Source organism: Symphodus melops (assembly GCF_947650265.1).
Source record: "Symphodus melops genome assembly, chromosome: 4".
Classification (NCBI taxonomy): Eukaryota; Metazoa; Chordata; class Actinopteri; order Labriformes; family Labridae; genus Symphodus; species Symphodus melops.
In genome coordinates, this window is record NC_136694.1 from 29,470,342 (window position 1) to 29,489,868 (window position 19,527).

The 19,527-nt window shown below is 40.2% G+C and overlaps 1 protein-coding gene and 1 long non-coding RNA gene across 4 annotated transcripts in view; one reads left to right on the forward strand and one right to left on the reverse strand.

Annotated features, from left to right (window-relative positions):
* LOC306822604 overlaps positions 1-19,527 on the reverse strand; it is a 152,473-nt gene that overhangs the window by 33,127 nt on the left and 99,819 nt on the right. The window lies entirely within an intron of this gene.
* Positions 508-2,429, forward strand: LOC306822594 (uncharacterized protein). 3 transcript variants are annotated; one of them, XM_079341720.1, is made up of 3 exons: positions 1,390-1,700; positions 1,786-1,910; positions 2,114-2,429. In XM_079341720.1, exons 1-3 carry the CDS (start codon positions 1,623-1,625, stop codon positions 2,325-2,327), a joined length of 417 nt encoding a protein of 138 aa, XP_079197846.1. In that variant the 5' UTR covers positions 1,390-1,622; the 3' UTR covers positions 2,328-2,429. The 3 variants fall into 3 exon arrangements, 1 of the variants encoding a protein (XP_079197846.1); XR_013778895.1 differs by lacking the exon at positions 1,390-1,700 and adding an exon at positions 508-756 and having other exon boundaries at positions 1,786-2,429; XR_013778896.1 differs by having other exon boundaries at positions 1,344-1,914.

The window sequence follows — 19,527 nt, forward strand, 5'->3', positions numbered from 1 at the left end:
GTTTCTTAATGGCCAAAAGTATATTACATCCGTAGTGATAAGAAGTACCGTAGAGAATGAATGGTAAAAGTTAAGGAAATTAAGGACTACTATTGTGAGGTGAACGCGGGCTACTGGGGTTCGATTCCCCGACGAGGTGGTTTCACTTTTGATCTTCTCAAAAAACACCGACCAATTTCTTCTTTCCTCTGTGTAACCAAATTAAAGTCATGACAACAAGTGCCAACAAAGTTACGGACTATATGTTCGGTCCCTGCCGCGGGCGGGGTCACCGGTTAATGTAGTGGCTTAAAGGTTTCGAAACCGGGCTGAACGGGATCTAAATCTATCTGTCTCGTTTACTCACATTTAAGCAGCAACAGGGGGATAAAAAACTCTGATAGAAATGTAGTATTTTATCATATAGCTGTGTTAAACAGCCCGACTTTAGATCCAAACTGAAACGATGACTTAAACAGTACAAGTAATCTAAATTCAATTCGTTTATTTAGCCTCACAGTCCTTAATTTCCTTAACTTTTACCATTCATTCTCTATGGTAGTTCTTATCACTACGGATGTAATATACTTTTGGCCACTAGTGAGATTTGGGGGGCGCTGTTTCACCCTTTTGATAAAGGTAAGGAGACCCCGTTTCTTCAGGTTTCAGTGACAGTCCGACAGTCAGTGCAGGGTCTTCAAGTTAAGAGAACTCCGTAACGACAGGTTATCGTCACCTTTTTCACGACTTTAACAACAAATATCCAACTACTCAAACGTAAGTCTTGCTTGTTTTTTCATTGACTTCATTAACAATCCTCATTCATATCGTAAAATCTGTTTAATAGTAGTTTATTTGAGTTGAGTTGTCTTGACAAAATACGAACTATGATTTCTTTTTGCTAAGGGAGCAAGGTGGTACAACATCAGTAACGTTAATGTTATTTTTACACTGATGAAAATAACTTGTTAGCTGTAATATTAATGTTATTTAACAGGAGATAGTGACCAAAAATCCTTTTTGTTTGAACCTTTCACAGTTTTTTTTATTCATATAATCATTGTGTCAGGTCAAAATTTAGTTTTCAATACAACAATAATGTAACACAAAGGGTTTAAATACAAAGAAAATCAACGAAAAACAGAACCCCCCCCCCCCCCACACACACACACACACACACACACACACACACACACACACACACACACACACACACACACACACACACACACACACACACACACACACACACACACACAAGGAATCAATAAGGTGATAAGTGAATGAATGATGAAAATCTATGAGAGAGGCACATCGCAGCAGGAAGGCTTCCACTTCCACCAAGCCCCAGTGGGTGACGGGCAACCGGGTTTCCTGTGAACTGTTTCAGGCCCAGGCCAGGACTGGAGTGGCGCGCTGGTGGACCTGAAGCTGCCTGCTGTGTTTGATCCTCTTTGAATTGCCCAGCTGAACACTGCTTCTCTACATGTGACTGGAAAGGATGAAATATCCAGCCATTCAGGTGTCTAACAGGGACTCAGGGGAGAGAGGTTTGGGCTGTAGCACGTGGAGCCAGGCCGCCGTCGTGTTGTCCTGAGGTTTGAAAAGAACAAGGAGCCACCGCCATTTCAATTCCTCGAGCCATGGAGACACAGCAACAGTCCTTGGTCCAGGATGAAGTGCTTCCTTGTTCTACTGCTGAAGCGGGCACAGACTCTCAGGTGATCTTCATTAACATCAAACTGCTAATTACTGATTGACAGAGAGACTGCTGTACTCATCTCTTTATTTAATGCCTCAATTCAGAAAACAAGTGGAACCGCCCCGGAGGATCCAGTGGGATCTGTGCCGATCCTGTCCCAGTCCAGGCCCCCTTTCTTCACCCACATCTGCCACAGTCAAAGCAGAAACAGTGGCTTCGATGGACACAGGTCAGTCAAACTACACTCTGTATTTTAATATAAAAGCTACAGGAAAATATAAAAATGCAACTGTTAATTTGTTTTGAAAAAGTAACTCTTTACCAAACTATGATTTTGAACCAAAAGTCGAAATATCACATTTTCACATGTTTAAGTCCTAATGGTCAACTTGTTTAACATTCTTGTGCATTATTTTTTTTTTCCTTTCCAAGGCCTGCTCTGCTTCCTGTATCCTCCTCTCCCCGGGCCGCTCGCACTGCCCCCATTAAGACAGGAGGTCGGGTTCTGGTCCTGGACCACAGCCGGTGGACAGAGCCCGTGAGAGCTGCCATTGATGGACTCCTCATAAAGCAGCATGGAGCTAAGGACCTGTTGAAGCAGGTTGACACAGACTATGCTGCCATTGGTGCACAGGGCATGCACTGACCCAAACAGCCTTCTCCATCCTACCACATGCCAGCATATCTAAAAAAAAACACCAGCTCCTCCCTCAACACCAGCCCAGAGAACGTCTTGGAAACGCAGCAGCAGATAAAATCAGTATTTTCACATTTGTGTGAACTGACCGAGAGTGCTGGATGCTGGAGACTTTTTGGGGAAGACTCGGCACGCAGCTGCTGCAGGTTGTACATCTTGCTGTTTTGTTTTTTTTATGCAGTTCACTCCCAAGATGAAGGCAGCATCTTCCTCCAGGTGTCCTTGGACCTGGTTCCAAAGCCTGCAGTGATGTCACAGGTGGAACTTGCTTCCTGGAGAGGAGAGATGCCTCCTTAGCTCCTTAATTTCCTTCTCGAACTTAATATATTCCAGGAATGACAACAAGCTGTCTTTGCTGTGTCCCTGAGGGTTGAAACGGCCATCTTGCTCTTCTTCATCTAAATTGTGAATAAGGTAGATGGTGTAGCCAACGTCATTTTCCAGGAGCCATTTAAAAGATTTTCCCTTGTACTTGCCGGATTGCAGCACGTACTCGGCCATCACCTCCACGTTGAAAAACCAGAGTGAGAGCGTTGGTTCTCAGCAGGTCCTGATTTTGAGGAGGGGACTTGTCCTGAAGGGAATTTTTTTTTTTTTTTTTTTTAATCCTCATGGCCTCGGGTCCTGGTGAAGATGATGGCCTGACGGAGCCTTCCTGAAGGATGGTGTTGCTCTTCCTGGGAAAAAAAGTCAACTGTCAACTGATAGCGTAATTCTTTGATGTGACACCTTATAGTAATAATCAGTGTTTTTTTCATTAATTGAATCTTTCATTTAAGCTGTAATAGTCCTGGACCCTCATATTCATCATTCATTCATTCATTAATCACGTGATTTATTCCAGGTGTGCTCGCGCGCTCCTGCCTGCATGTGTGTGTGTGAGTGAGTGAGTGAGTGGGGGGATGGGTGCGATTGTTTGTTGTTGATTTTCTTTGTATTTAAACCCTTTGTGTTACATTATTGTTGTATGAAAAACAAAATATTGACCTGACCCAATGATTATATGAACTAAATATCAAATAAAATACCATTAAACAGGTTTTACGATATAAATGAGGATTGTTAATAAAGTCAATGAAAAAACAAGCAAGACTTACGTTTGAGTAGTTGGATATTTGTTATTAAAGTCGTGAAAAAGGTGACTATAACCTGTCGTTATGGAGTTCTCTTAACTTGAAGATCCTGCGCTGACTGCCGGACTGTCACTGAAACCTGAAGAAACGGGGTCTCCTTACCTTTATCAAAAGGGTGAAACAGCGCCCCCCAAATCTCACTAGTGGCCAAAAGTATATTACACCCGTAGTGATAAGAAGTACCATAGAGAATGAATGGTAAAAGTTAAGGACATTAAGGACCGAGACTAAATAAATGGTTTACAATGTTGCAAAAAAAATTGTGACGTCACTGAGGCCTTCTTCATCAGTTTCCGTAGTGTAGTGGTTATCACGTTCGCCTCACACGCGAAAGGTCCCCGGTTCGAAACCGGGCGGAAACATGTTTTCTGATTTGTACTTTCAGCCATCTATGCCTTTATAAACAATGTCAACAAATAAGGTATTTTATAACGTTTCCACATAGAGAGAGCGGACACAGGATATACGCTTTGGCCCTATAAGGTGTGGAGCTGCCCGCTGTGTTTGATCCTCTTTTAATTGCCAGGCAAAATATCCAGCCATTCAGGTGTCTAACAGGGACACAGGGGAGACACAGCAACAGTCCTTGGTCCAGGATGAAGTGCATCCTTGTTCTACTGCTGAAGCGGGCACAGACTCTCAGGTGATCTTCATTAAAGTTGAAAGTGACGTCATAGCTTAAATAAGCGATTTGAATTTGGGTTGCTTGTACTGTTAAAGTCATCGTTTCAGTTTGGATCTAAAGTCGGGCTGTTTAACACAGCTATATGATAAAATACTACATTTCTATCAGAGTTGTTTATCCCCATCTTGCTGCTTAAATTTGAGTAAACGAGACAGATAGATTTAGATCCCGTTCAGCTCGGTTTCGAAACCTTTAAGCCACTCCATTATCCGGTGACCCCCCGCGGAAGGGACCGAGCACATGGCCCGTAACTTTGTTGGAACTCGTTGTCACGACTTTAATTTGGGTAATTTGAAAAGAACGTTAGGGTTAGGGTTAGGGGTAGGGTTAGTTTTAGGGTAGGGGTAGGGGTAGGGGTAGGGTAGGGTCAGGGTTAGGGGTAGGGTAGGGTTAGGGTTAGTCGTTTTTGGAGGGGAAAAAAAGGAAACCTCCCCGTCGGGGAATCGAACCCCGGTCTTCCGCGTGACAGGCGGAGATACTGTCCACTATACTAACGAGGATAGCTACACTTACGCTTTAGTCATCAAAGGACATCCTGGGGTTCTTAAGGCCTTCATGTTCATAGATCTTAAAAACCTTCGTTGAACAGTAAAAGTACTTAACAACTGGGCTCTGATAAAAGAAATGACCTGAACAGCCATCCCCAACATATCTGGACTTCTGCTGACCACAGGCTGAACAGTTCCTGCTCATCTTTTTCTGGTGCTGTTGTTGATGTCTGACACATCGCCTCCACGTTGAAAAACCAGAGTGAGAGCATTGGTTCTCACCTGGTGCTGTTTTTGAGGAGGGGACTTGTCCTGAAGGGAGGGATTTTTTTTAATCCTCATGGCCTCGTCAGCGGGGTCCTGGCAAAGATGGCCTGACGGACCTTTCCTGAAGGACACTGTTGCCCTTCCTGGAAAGAAGTCAACTGTCTTCTTCATTATCTCCTGTGCACAGCAGAACACAATGTATATTTATTATATTAATCAAAGTGTAATCAAGCTGTTATATCAACAGTGTTACTGATGTATATAAAATAACCTACATTTTTAATGACGAGGTAATAACACTTACACACCAGATAGAGTCATTATTTGATGTGATACCTTATAATGAGGGTTTTTTTCATGGCAATTCAATTGAATCTTTCATGTAAGCTATTGTTGTATAAAAAAACAAATATTAACCTGACACAATGATTATATGAATAAAAAACCGTGAAAGGTTCAAACAAAAAGGATTTTTTTTGTCACTATCAGCAGGAGAGAAATTGTTTTATTACAGTCGTCAATAATCAATAAAATAACATTAATATTACAGTTAAGTTATTTTCATCAGTGTAAAAATAACATGAACGTTACTGATATTGTACCACCTTGCTCCCTTGGCAAAAAGAAATCATAGTTCGTATTTTGTCAACACAACTCAACTCAAATAAACTACTATTAAACAGGTTTTACGATATAAATGAGGATTGTTCATAAAGTCGATGAAAAAACAAGCAAGACTTACGTTTGAGTAGTTGGATATATGTTATTAAAGTTGTGAAAAAGGTGACGATAAACTGTTGATGCGGAGTTCTCTTCACTTTGTGATGAAGATCCTGCACTGACTGTCGGACTGTCACTGAAACCTGAAGAAACGGGGTTTCCTTACCTTTACCAAACGGGTGAAACAGCGCCCCCAAAATCTCCATAGTGGCCAAAAGTATATTACACCCGTAGTGATAAGAACTACCATAGAGAATGAATGGTAAAAGTTAAGGAAATTAAGGACTACGGTCCCCGCGCGCGCTGGTTCGGCCGTTTGTACTTTCATGAGCAAAATATGTTAATGATGTAAAAATAAAGGAGTACACCAAACAAAACATTAACTTAGTTACACAACGGAAAGATGGAAGAGGTCGATGTTTTTGCTCTCGGGGACTGTGAATAGTAGTCCTTTACTTCCTTAACTTTTCCCATTCATTCTCTACGGTAGTCCTTATCATGATTAGGACACCCCGTTTATTCACATTTAAACTGCAGCAGGGTGTCAGACAACAATATAAATTTAGTATTTTATCACATGACTGTGTTAAACAGCCCGACTTTAGATCCTAACTACAAATATAACTTAATTTATCAATATAAATTCGGAACGCTTATTTAACCTATAATGTGACCCACTGTTTTCACCCAGTTTCCGTAGTGTAGTGGTTATCACGTTCGCCTAACACGCGAAAGGTCCCCGGTTCGAGACCGGGCGGAAACATGTTTTCTTTTCTTACTAACCCTAACCCTAACCCTAGACTAATGTCTACAGTACTTTCAAAGCATAAAGTTACTTTTTCAACGTTTGCGTGTGTATGATCACCTTTTTTTTGACGAGGGTTAGCTAACCCTAACCCTAACCCTATCTAAAGTTATATAACTGTAAAAACTAGACAATTCCTGCAGAAATTGTGAGGGTGGTTGCCGTGTGTGCGTGAGAGTCTGTGTGTGCGTGCATGTGTGGGACAGCAGTAAGAACGGTGCCATCTATCAGCTGAGACAGAACTCTGTCACACTGAAACAATGATGTCATCACTCTTAACTCTGAACACCTGCTGCTCACTTGACATTCAGCTTTGATCTGCCAGAACATTCCATCAATGTATTTGAATGGGCGTACCACTGCTCGCAAAACCTCAAATATCTTGAAAACTAAACATGGTATCACCGATCCGTTTGGACTGTGAGCGACATAACAAATAGGCGCACGTTTTGATGTATTGTATTTTCATCTAGCATTCAGACTGTGACCACAGTGGCAATTTCAAAACATGAGTGAATACTGGGAAATTGTGGACATCACTTAGAGTGAGAGCCCAATGTGTGTGTATGTGGTGCGTGACTGTCAAACAAATGTCTCTCCTGGGAGACTGGAACATTTTATGTTTTTATTTTTTGCTTTATGAGTGAGAGGACACTCAGAGCTTTCTTTTGATGTATTTTGTTTATATATGCGAGCAACAATGACTTCAGGATGGCGATTTACAAATATGTTTCCAAAACTGAAGTTTTTGGCCGTTACACTCTAGGATTTCAAATTTTGCCATCTGCTTTGAATGGGGCAAATTTTGGCCATTTTTTTGTCACTTAAACTCGATTTGTGTCCAAACCGTGTGCCCGAGGTTTCCACAAAGTAATAGCACACTTTTTGGGGCCGAGACGCTCGTTTTGATACCTTTCTTGTGTGTGTGGTGCAAACGCTGTGGGAGGAGTAGCGCGGCCCGTTTTGAGGATATAATAAGAAGAATAACTAGACAATTCCAGCAGAAATTGTGAGGGTGGTTGCCGTGTGTGCGTGAGAGTCTGTGTGTGCGTGCATGTGTGGGACAGCAGTAAGAACGGTGCCATCTAACAGCTGAGACAGAACTCTGTCACACTGAAACAATGATGTCATCACTCTTAACTCTGAACACCTGCTGCTCACTTGACATTCAGCTTTGATCTGCCAGAACATTCCATCAATGTATTTGAATGGGCGTACCACTGCTCGCAAAACCTCAAATATCTTGAAAACTAAACATGGTATCACCAATCCGTTTGGACTGTGAGCGACATAACAAATAGGCGCACGTTTTGATGTATTGTATTTTCATCTAGCATTCAGACTGTGATCACAGTGGCAATTTCAAAACATGAGTGAATACTGGGAAATTCTGGACATCCGCTAGAGTGAGAGCCCAATGTGTGTGTATGTGGTGCGTGACTGTCAAACAAATGTCTCTCCTGGGAGACTGGAACATTTTATGTTTTTATTTTTGGCTTTATGAGTGAGAGGACACTCAGAGCTTTCTTTTGATGTATTTTGTTTATATATGCGAGCAACAATGACTTCAGGATGGCGATTTACAAATATGTTTCCAAAACTGAAGTTTTTGGCCGTTACACTCTAGGATTTCAAATTTTGCCATCTGCTTTGAATGGGGCAAATTTTGGCCAATTTTTTGTCACTTAAACTTGATTTGTGTCCAAACCGTGTGCCCGGGGTTTCCACAAAGTAATAGCACACTTTTTGGGGCCGAGCCGGTCGTTTTGATACCTTTCTTGTGTGTGTGGCGCAAACGCTGTGGGAGGAGTAGCGCGGCCCGTTTTGAGGATATAATAAGCGGAATAATAATAATATTAACAATTGTAGTAGTGTGGTTTGCCTTTCAGGCAACCACCCTAACTAGACAATTCCAGCAGAAATTGTGAGGGTGGTTGCCGTGTGTGCGTGAGAGTCTGTGTGTGCGTGCATGTGTGGGACAGCAGTAAGAACGGTGCCATCTAACAGCTGAGACAGAACTCTGTCCCATTGAAACGATGATGTCATCACTCTTCACTCTGAACACCTGCTGCTCACTTGACATTCAGCTTTGATCTGCCAGAACATTCCATCAATGTATTTGAATGGGCGTACCACTGCTCGCAAAACCTCAAATATCTTGAAAACTAAACATGGTATCACCAATCTGTTTGGACTGTGAGCGACATAACAAATAGGCGCACGTTTTGATGTATTGTATTTTCATTTAGCATTCAGACTGTGACCACAGTGGCAATTTCAAAACATGAGTGAATACTGGGAAATTCTGGACATCACTTAGAGTGAGAGCCCAATGTGTGTGTATGTGGTGCGTGACTGTCAAACAAATGTCTCTCCTGGGAGACTGGAACATTTTATGTTTTTATTTTTTGCTTTATGAGTGAGAGGACACTCAGAGCTTTCTTTTGATGTATTTTGTTTATATATGCGAGCAACAGTGACTTCAGGATGGCGATTTACAAATATGTTTCCAAAACTGAAGTTTTTGGCCGTTACACTCTAGGATTTCAAATTTTGCCATCTGCTTTGAATGGGGCAAATTTTGGCCAATTTTTTGTCACTTAAACTCGATTTGTGTCCAAACCGTGTGCCCGAGGTTTCCACAAAGTAATAGCACACTTTTTGGGGCCGAGACGCTCGTTTTGATACCTTTCTTGTGTGTGTGGCGCAAACGCTGTGGGAGGAGTAGCGCGGCCCGTTTTGAGGATATAATAAGCGGAATAATAATAATATTAACAATTGTAGTAGTGTGGTTTGCCTTTCAGGCAACCACCCTAACTAGACAATTCCAGCAGAAATTGTGAGGGTGGTTGCCGTGTGTGCGTGAGAGTCTGTGTGTGCGTGCATGTGTGGGACAGCAGTAAGAACGGTGCCATCTAACAGCTGAGACAGAACTCTGTCACACTGAAACAATGATGTCATCACTCTTAACTCTGAACACCTGCTGCTCACTTGACATTCAGCTTTGATCTGCCAGAACATTCCATCAATGTATTTGAATGGGCGTACCACTGCTCGCAAAACCTCAAATATCTTGAAAACTAAACATGGTATCACCAATCCGTTTGGACTGTGAGCGACATAACAAATAGGCGCACGTTTTGATGTATTGTATTTTCATCTAGCATTCAGACTGTGATCACAGTGGCAATTTCAAAACATGAGTGAATACTGGGAAATTCTGGACATCCGCTAGAGTGAGAGCCCAATGTGTGTGTATGTGGTGCGTGACTGTCAAACAAATGTCTCTCCTGGGAGACTGGAACATTTTATGTTTTTATTTTTGGCTTTATGAGTGAGAGGACACTCAGAGCTTTCTTTTGATGTATTTTGTTTATATATGCGAGCAACAATGACTTCAGGATGGCGATTTACAAATATGTTTCCAAAACTGAAGTTTTTGGCCGTTACACTCTAGGATTTCAAATTTTGCCATCTGCTTTGAATGGGGCAAATTTTGGCCAATTTTTTGTCACTTAAACTTGATTTGTGTCCAAACCGTGTGCCCGGGGTTTCCACAAAGTAATAGCACACTTTTTGGGGCCGAGCCGGTCGTTTTGATACCTTTCTTGTGTGTGTGGCGCAAACGCTGTGGGAGGAGTAGCGCGGCCCGTTTTGAGGATATAATAAGCGGAATAATAATAATATTAACAATTGTAGTAGTGTGGTTTGCCTTTCAGGCAACCACCCTAACTAGAAAATTTGCATTTCCCTGCGGAAAATGCGTGTGAATGCTTCCTGCTGAAATGTTGCAGAAACGCTGCTGAATGAAGAAGAACTAGCAGAAGTAGAGGAGAATTAGCAGAAAATGAAGAAAAAGTGGAACAAGTAGAAGAAGAGGAAATAGCAGAAGAAAAGTGGAAGAAGAGGAAATAGCAGAAGAAAAGTGGAAGAAGAGGAAATAGCAGAAGAAAAGTGGAAGAAGATCAAATAGCAGAAGAAAAGTGGAAGCAGAAAAAGAAGTAAAAGCAGAAGAACAAGAGGTAGAAGAAGAGGAAATAGCAGAAGAAAAGTGGAAGAAGAGGAAATAGCAGAAGAAAAGTGGAAGAAGAGGAAATAGCAGAAGAAAAGTGGAAGAAGATCAAATAGCAGAAGAAAAGTGGAAGCAGAAAAAGAAGTAAAAGCAGAAGAACAAGAGGTAGAAGAAGAGGAAATAGCAGAAGAAAAGTGGAAGAAGAGGAAATAGCAGAAGAAAAGTGGAAGAAGAGGAAATAGCAGAAGAACAAGAGGTAGAAGAAGAGGAAATAGCAGAAGAAAAGTGGAAGAAGAAAAACAGTAGTAAAAGGAGAAAATGAAGTAGAAGAAAGTGAAAGTATCTGTACAAGAACAAGAAATAGTGATAGAAGAAAATGTAGTAAAAGAAGTGGAAGCAGAAAAAGAAGTAAAAGCAGAAGAACAAGAGGTAGAAGAAGATGAAATAGCAGAAGAAAAGTGGAAGAAGAAAAACAGTAGTAAAAGGAAGTAGAAGAAATTGAAAGTATCTGTACAAGAACAGGACACATCAGACATGTCACTCGCAGGAGCTGGGGATCGAACCCTCAACCTTCCGATTGACTCTACCAACTGAGCCACAGGCGCCAATCATGAAGAAAAGCATTTACAGTATAAAGTTCAATGCATGTGTGTGCGTGTGTGGAGGGGAGGGTGTTTGTGTGTGTAAGTGCAATCAAGAGCAACTGCATTCAGCTGGCAGCTTCGACTGAGAAAATGGGGGAACATCTCCCAATTCAGTGCTCATTTTAAGGGGTTAAATTAAGAGTTGGTGGCTGAATGATGATTTTATGAGCAAGAGGAGAGTTAGCTGAACGCGTTGATGTAATTTTTATGTCTGGGATCCAAGAAATGTCGGAACTACAGCGATGTAAAAACTTTGTCAAGAGAGATCAGTTTCCAAATGAATCGGTGAATCTTAACATTATCGCAGATGGAGAGTTTTTTGGACCACCTGCCGCTTTGAAGCTCACTGTGTCCAAACCGTAGCTCCATTTGTCCTGAAATCTTATTGTGAGCGAGAGGACAAGTTTTCCTACGTTTTGAGGGTAGATTTAGTCATGTGGTGTGAAAATTGTGGTCGCTAGAGCAATTTGTTCGGGAGATTTTGAAATAATCTCACATCTCTGCCGCACTCTAAGCGATGATGTCATCACTCTAGCTCTGAACATTCCACCACATACACACCCATTCAAAAAGGGAGAAAACTGTAAAAAACATCACCAAACATTTGGAGGTATAGTTTAAAAAGTATAAAAGATAGCAAAACAATGTAAATGTAGTAAAAGTAGTGGAGAAACGTGTGAACGTTTTAAAGTAAAAATGAAGTCTCTACGTGGAACACAGCAAAAGTTATAAGGCTGAGAAGAAGGTGAAACAGTGGAAAAAAATCCCATTCATTTCAATGGGGAAAAAAATTGTGAAAATTTGTGGAAAAAGTGAAATAACTTAAAAAGTAAAAGTAATAAAAACGTGAAAAGATATAGCACACCTGTCCAGAAGAAGCAGAACAGTATGAAAGTTGAACGGTGAAAGTAGCACAAACGGTTGAAGAGTAGAAGCGAAGCAAAAAACGTACGGAAGTAGAATAATAATAACTAGAAAATTTGCATTTCCCTGCGGAAAATGCGTGTGAATGCTTCCTGCTGAAATGTTGCGGAAACACTGCTGAATGAAGAAAAATCAGCAGAAAAAGAGGAAAATTAGCAGAAGATGAAGAAAAAGTGGAACAAGTAGAAGAAGAGGAAATAGCAGAAGAAAAGTGGAAGAAGAGGAAATAGCAGAAGAAAAGTGGAAGAAGAAAAACAGTAGTAAAAGGAGAAAATGAAGTAGAAGAAAGTGAAAGTATCTGTGCAAGAACAAGAAATAGTGATAGAAGAAAATGTAGGAAAAGAAGTGGAAGCAGAAAAAGAAGTAAAAGCAAAAGAACAAGCAGTAGAAGAAGAGGAAATAGCAGAAAAACAGTAGTAAAAGGAAGTGAAAGTATCTGTACAAGAACAAGAAATAGTGATAGAAGAAAATTTAGTAAAAGTAGGAATAGTAAAAGTAGAACAAGAAGAAGAAGAAAGCAAAAGTGTCTGTACAAGAACAAGAAATAGTGATAGAATAAGAACATGTAGTAAAAGAAGTGGAAGCAGAAAAAGAAGTAAAAGCAGAAGAACAAGCAGTAGAAAAAGAGGAAATAGCAGAAAAACAGTAGTAAAAGGAGAAAAGGAAGTGAAAGTATCTGTACAAGAACAAGAAATAGTGATAAAAGAAAATGTAGTAAAAGTAGGAATAGTAAAAGTAGAACAAGTAAAAGAAGAAAGCAAAAGTGTCTATACAAGAACAAGAAATAGTGATAGAATAAGAACATGTAGTAAAAGAAGTGGAAGCAGAAAAAGAAGTAAAAGCAGAAGAACAAGCAGTAGAAGAAGAGGAAATAGCAGAAAAACAGTAGTAAAAGGAGAAAAGGAAGTGAAAGTATCTGTACAAGAACAGGACACATTGGACATGTTGCTCGCAGGAGCTTGGGATCGATCCCTCAACCTTCTGATTGAAGGGCGACGACTCTACCAACTGAGCCACAGCCGCAAAACATGAAATAAAGCATTTACAGTATAAACTTCAATGCATGTGTGTGCGTGTGTGGAGGGGAGGGTGTTTGTGTGTGTAAGTGCAATCAAGAGCAACTGCATTCAGCTGGCAGCTTCGACTAGGAAAATGGGGGAACATCTCCCAATTCAGTGCTCATTTTAAGGGGTCAAATTAAGAGTTGGTGGCTGAATGATGATTTTATGAGCAAGAGGAGAGTTAGCTGAACGCGTTGATGTAATTTTTATGTCTGGGATCCAAGAAATGTCGGAACTACAGCGATGTAAAAACTTTGTCAAGAGAGATCAGTTTCCAGATGAATCGGTGAATCTTAACATTATCGCAGATGGAGAGTTTTTTGGACCACCTGCCGCTTTGAAGCTCACTGTGTCCAAACCGTAGCTCCGTTTGTCCTGAAATCTTAATGTGAGCGAGAGGACAAGTTTTCCTACGTTTTGAGGGTAAATTTAGTCATGTGGTGTGAAAATTGTGGTCGCTAGAGCAATTTGTTCGGGAGATTTTGAAATAATCTCACAACTCTGCCGCACTCTCGCGATGATGTCACGCACTCTAGCTCTGAACATTCCACCACATAGACACCCATTCAAAAACGGGGAAGACAGCAAAAAACATCACAAAACAGTTGGAAGTATAGTTTAAAAAGTATAAAAGATAGCAAAACAATGTAAAAGTAGTATAAGTAGTGGAGAAACGTGTGAACGTTTTAAAGTAAAAATGAAGTCTCTACGTGGAACACAGCAAAAGTTATAAGGCTGAGAAAAAGGTTGAAAAGTGGAAAAAAATCCCATTCATTTCAATGGGGAAAAAAATTGTGAAAATTTGTGGAAAAAGTGAAATAACTTAAAAAGTAAAAGTAGTAAAAACGTGAAAAGATATAGCACACCTGTCCAGAACAAGCAGAACAGTATGATAGTTGAACGGTGAAAGTAGCACAAACGGTTGAAGAGTAGAAGCGAAGTAAAAAACGCACGGAAGTAGAATAATAATAATAATAAAGAACTGGATAACAATAGTGTGAATGCTTGAGCATTCACACTAACTAGAAAATTTGCATTTCCCTGCGGAAAATGCGTGTGAATGCTTCCTGCTGAAATGTTGCAGAAACGCTGCTGAATGAAGAAGAACTAGCAGAAGTAGAGGAGAATTAGCAGAAAATGAAGAAAAAGTGGAACAAGTAGAAGAAGAGGAAATAGCAGAAGAAAAGTGGAAGAAGAGGAAATAGCAGAAGAAAAGTGGAAGAAGATCAAATAGCAGAAGAAAAGTGGAAGCAGAAAAAGAAGTAAAAGCAGAAGAACAAGAGGTAGAAGAAGAGGAAATAGCAGAAGAAAAGTGGAAGAAGAGGAAATAGCAGAAGAAAAGTGGAAGATGAGGAAATAGCAGAAGAACAAGAGGTAGAAGAAGAGGAAATAGCAGAAGAAAAGTGGAAGAAGAGGAAATAGCAGAAGAAAAGGGGAAGAAGAGGAAATAGCAGAAGAAAAGTGGAAGAAGAAAAACAGTAGTAAAAGGAGAAAAGGAAGTAGAAGAAAGTGAAAGTATCTGTACAAGAACAAGAACTAGTGATAGAAGAAAATGTAGTAAAAGAAGTGGAAGCAGAAAAAGAAGTAAAAGCAGAAGAACAAGAGGTAGAAGAAGAGGAAATAGCAGAAGAAAAGTGGAAGAAGAAAAACAGTAGTAAAAGGAAGTAGAAGAAATTGAAAGTATCTGTACAAGGACAAGAAATAGTGATAGAAGAAAATGTAGTAAAAGAAGTGGAAGCAGAAAAAGAAGTAAAAGCAGAAGTAGAAGAAGAGGAAATAGCATAAAAACAGTAGTACAATTAGAACAAGTAGTAAAAGTATCTGTAGAAGGACAAGAAATAGTGATAGAATAAGAAAATGTAGTAAAAGAAGAAGCGGAAGCAGAAAAAGAAGTAAAAGCAGAGGAACAGGAAGTTGAAGCAAAAGTAGACCATTTCCAGTATGAAGTTCAATGCATGTGTGTGGGGGTGTGGGGGTGTGGGTGTTTGTGTGTGTAACTACAATCAAGAGTAACTGCAGTCAGCTGGCAGCTAAGACAGTGAGCAAAATGGGAAAATGTCTCCCCATTGATTGCCAATTTTAAGGGGTTAAATGAAGAGTTGGTGGCTTAATGATGATTGTATGAGCAAGAGGAGAGTTAGCTGAACGCGTTGATGTAATTTTTATGTCTGGGATCCAAGAAATGTGGGAACCACAGCGATGTAAAAACTTTGTCAAGAGAGATCAGTTTCCAGATGAATCGATGAATCTTAACATTATCGCAGATGGAGAGTTTTTTGGACCACCTGCCGCTTTGAAGGTCACAGTGTCCAAACCGTAGCTCCGTTTCTCCTGAAATCCTAATGTGAGCGAGAGGACAAGTTTTCCTACGTTTTGAGGGTACATTTATTCATGTGGTGTGAAAATTGTGGTCGCTAGAGCAATTTGTTCGGGAGATTTTGAAATAATCTCACAACTCTGCCGCACTCTAACGATGACGTCACGCACTCTAGCTCTGAACATTCCACCACATAGACACCCATTCAAAAACGGGGAAGACAGCAAAAAACATCACAAAACAGTTGGAAGTATAGTTTAAAAAGTATAAAACATAGCAAAACAATGTAAATGTAGTAAAAGTAGTGGAGAAACGTGTGAACGTTTTAAAGTAAAAATGAAGCCTCTACGTGGAACACAGCAAAAGTTATAAGGCTGAGAAGAAGGTGAAACAGTGGAAAAAAATCCCATTCATTTCAATGGGGACATTTTTTTTGAAAATTTGTGGAAAAAGTGAAATAACTTAAAAAGTAAAAGTAGTAAAAACGTGAAAAGATATAGCACACCTGTCCAGAAGAAGCAGAACAGTATAAAAGTTGAACGGTGTAAGTAGCACAAACGGTTGAAGAGTAGAAGCGAAGCAAAAAACGTACGGAAGTGGAATAATAACTAGAAAAATTGCATTTCCCTGCGGAAAATGCGTGTGAATGCTTCACATGCATTCACACGCAAAGACAGTAGCAAAACTAAAAGAAGAAGCAGAAGAAGTAAAAGCATCTGCAGAAGAAGAAGATGTAGCAAAAGCAGAAATACAAGAAGCAGAAGAAGAGGAAATAGCAAAAAAAACATAAGTAAAAACGTGAAAAGTCATAGCCATAATGAGCAGAAAAAGCTGAATAGTATGATAGTTGAACGGTGAAAGTAGCACAAACTGTTGAAGATTAGTGTCATTCGCAGGAGCTGGGGATCGAACTCTCATCCTTCTGAGTGAAAGGCGAAGAGTCACAAACTGAGCCACAGCCAAAGCTGACGATACAGCAGAAAAAAAACAATAAGCAGAAGAAGAGGTTGAATAGTTGAAATGTTTCCCATTCATTTGAATAGGGCAGAATTTGGTGGAAAAAGTGAAATAACTTAAAAAGTAAAAGTGGTACAAACGTGAAAAGTCATAGCACACATGAGCAGAAAAAGCTGAACAGAATGATAGTTGAACAGTGAAAGTAGCACAAACGGCTGAAAGGGTAGTGTTGCTCGGAGGAACCGGGGATTGAACACTCAACCTTCTGAGTGAAGGGTGACGACTCTACCAACTGAGCTAATGCTGAAGCAGAGAAAACAGCAGGAAAAATACCATAAGCAGAAGAAGAGGTGGAAAAGTTGAAACGTTTCCCATTCATTTGAATGGGGCAGAATTTGGTGGAAAAAGTGAAATAACTTAAAAAGTAAAAGTGGTACAAACGTGAAAAGTCATAGCCATAATTAGCAGAAAAAGCTGAGCAGAATGATAGTTGAACGGTGAAAGCAGCACTAATGGTTGAAGAGTAGTGTTGCTCGCAGGAGCTGGGGATCAATCCCTCAACCTTGTGATTGACAGGCGACAACTCTACCAACTGAGCCACAGCCGAAGCAGATGAAATAGCAGGAAATATACCATAAGCAGAAGAAGAGGTGGAAAAGTTGAAACGTTTCCCAATCATTTGAATGGGGCAGAATTTGGTGGAAAAAGTGAAATAACTTAAAAAGTAAAAGTGGTACAAACGTGAAAAGTCATAGCACACATGAGCAGAAAAAGCTGAACAGAATGATAGTTGAACAGTGAAAGTAGCACAAACGGCTGAAAGGGTAGTGTTGCTCGGAGGAACCGGGGATTGAACACTCAACCTTCTGAGTGAAGGGTGACGACTCTACCAACTGAGCCACAGCCGAAGCAGATGAAATAGCAGGAAAAATACCATAACCAGAAGAAGAGGTGGAAAAGTTGAAACGTTTCCCATTCATTTGAATGGGGCAGAATTTGGTGGAAAAAGTGAAATAACTTCAAAAGTAAAAGTGGTACAAACGTGAAAAGTCATAGCACACATGAGCAGAAAAAGCTGAACAGTATGATAGTTGAACGGTGAAAGTAGCACAAACTGTTGAAGATTTGTGTTGTTCGCAGGAGCTGGGGATCGAACTCTCATCCTTCTGAGTGAAAGGCGAAGAGTCACAAACGGAGCCACAGCCAAAGCTGAAGATACAGCAGAAAAAAAACAATAAGCAGAAGAAGAGGTTGAATAGTTGAAACGTTTCCCATTCATTTGAATGGGGCAGAATTTGGTGGAAAAAGTGAAATAACTTAAAAAGTAAAAGTGGTACAAACGTGAAAAGTCATAGCACACATGAGCAGAAAAAGCTGAACAGTATGATAGTTGAATGGTGAACGTAACACAAATGTTTGAAGAGTAGTTTTAATCGCAGGAGCTGGGGATCGAACACTCAACCTTCTGAGTGAAACATTTCCCATTCATTTCTATGGGGCAGAATTTTGTGGAAAAAGTGAAATAACTTAAAAAGTAAAAGTGGTACAAACGTGAAAAGTCATAGCACACTTGAGCAGAAAAAGCTGAACAGTATGATAGTTGAACAGTGAAAGTAGGACAAACGGTTGAAGAGTAGAAGCGAAGCACGGAAGTGGAATAATAATAATAATAATAATAATAATAATAATAAAGATTTGGATATCAATAGTGTGAATGCTGTGAAGCATTCACACTAATAATAAAGATTTGGATAACAATAGTGTGAATGCTTGAGCATTCACACTAATAATATTAACAATTGTAGTAGTGTGGTTTGCCTTTCAGGCAACCACCCTAATAAGGGATCTAAAGCTGAGCTGTCCTTAGACTCCAGACCAGAATCAGGATTTATGAATAAGTTCCACCACACGGGGGCAGCATCACCCCACGTGTCCTATAAATCGATGTTTTTGGCTCTCTGGGACACTACCGTAGAGAATGAATGGGAAAAGTTAAGGACTACCATTTAGTCTATACTACGGATGTAATATAATGTTGGCCATAGTGGCACTGTTTCACCTCTTTTAGTAAAATATGCTGAAAAAAGTGAAGAAGGAATATTATCACGTGACTACAACGTATGAGCAGCTATCCTCGTTAGTATAGTGGACAGTATCTCCGCCTGTCACGCGGAAGACCGGGGTTCGATTCCCCGACGGGGAGGTTTCCTTTTTTTTTTCTTCCAAAAACGACTAACCCTAACCCTACCCCTAACCCTAACCCTACCTTAACCCTGCCCCAACCCTGACCCTAACCCTAACCCTAACGTTCTTTTCAAATTACCCAAATTAAAGTCGTGACAACGACTTCCAACAAAGATACGGACCATGTGCTCGGTCCCTTCCGCGGGGGGGTCACCGGATAATGGAGTGGCTTAAAAGTTTCGAAACCGAGCTGAACGGGATCTAAATCTATCTGTCTCGTTTACTCAAATTTAAGCAGCAAGATGGGGATAAACAACTCTGATAGAAATGTAGTATTTTATCATATAGCTGTGTTAAACAGCCTGATTTTAGATCCAAACTGAAACGATGACTTAAACAGTACAAGTAATCCAAATTCAAATCGCTTATTTAAGTTATAACGTCACTTTCAACTTGTTTGTTTCACGTTCGCCTCACAATAGTAGTCCTTAATTTCCTTAACTTGTACCATTCATTTTCTATGGTAGTTGTCATCACTACGGGTGTAATATACTTTTGGCCACTATGGAGATTGTGGGGGCGCTGTTTCACAAAGGTAAGGAAACCCCGTTTCTTCAGGTTTCAGTGACAGTCCGACAGTCAGTGCAGGATCTTCAAGTTAAGAGAACTCCGTAACGACAGGTTATCGTCACCTTTTTCACGACTTTAATAACATATATCCAACTACTCAAACGTAAGTCTTGCTTGTTTCTTCATCGACTTTATTTACAATCCTCATTTATATCGTAAAACCTGTTTAATAGTAGTTTATTTGAGTTGAGTTGTGTTGACAAAACACGAACTATGATTTCTTTTTGCTAAGGGAGCAAGGTGGTACAACATCAGTAACATTAATGTTATTTTTACACTGATGAAAATAACTTAACTGTAATATTAATGTCATTTTATTGAT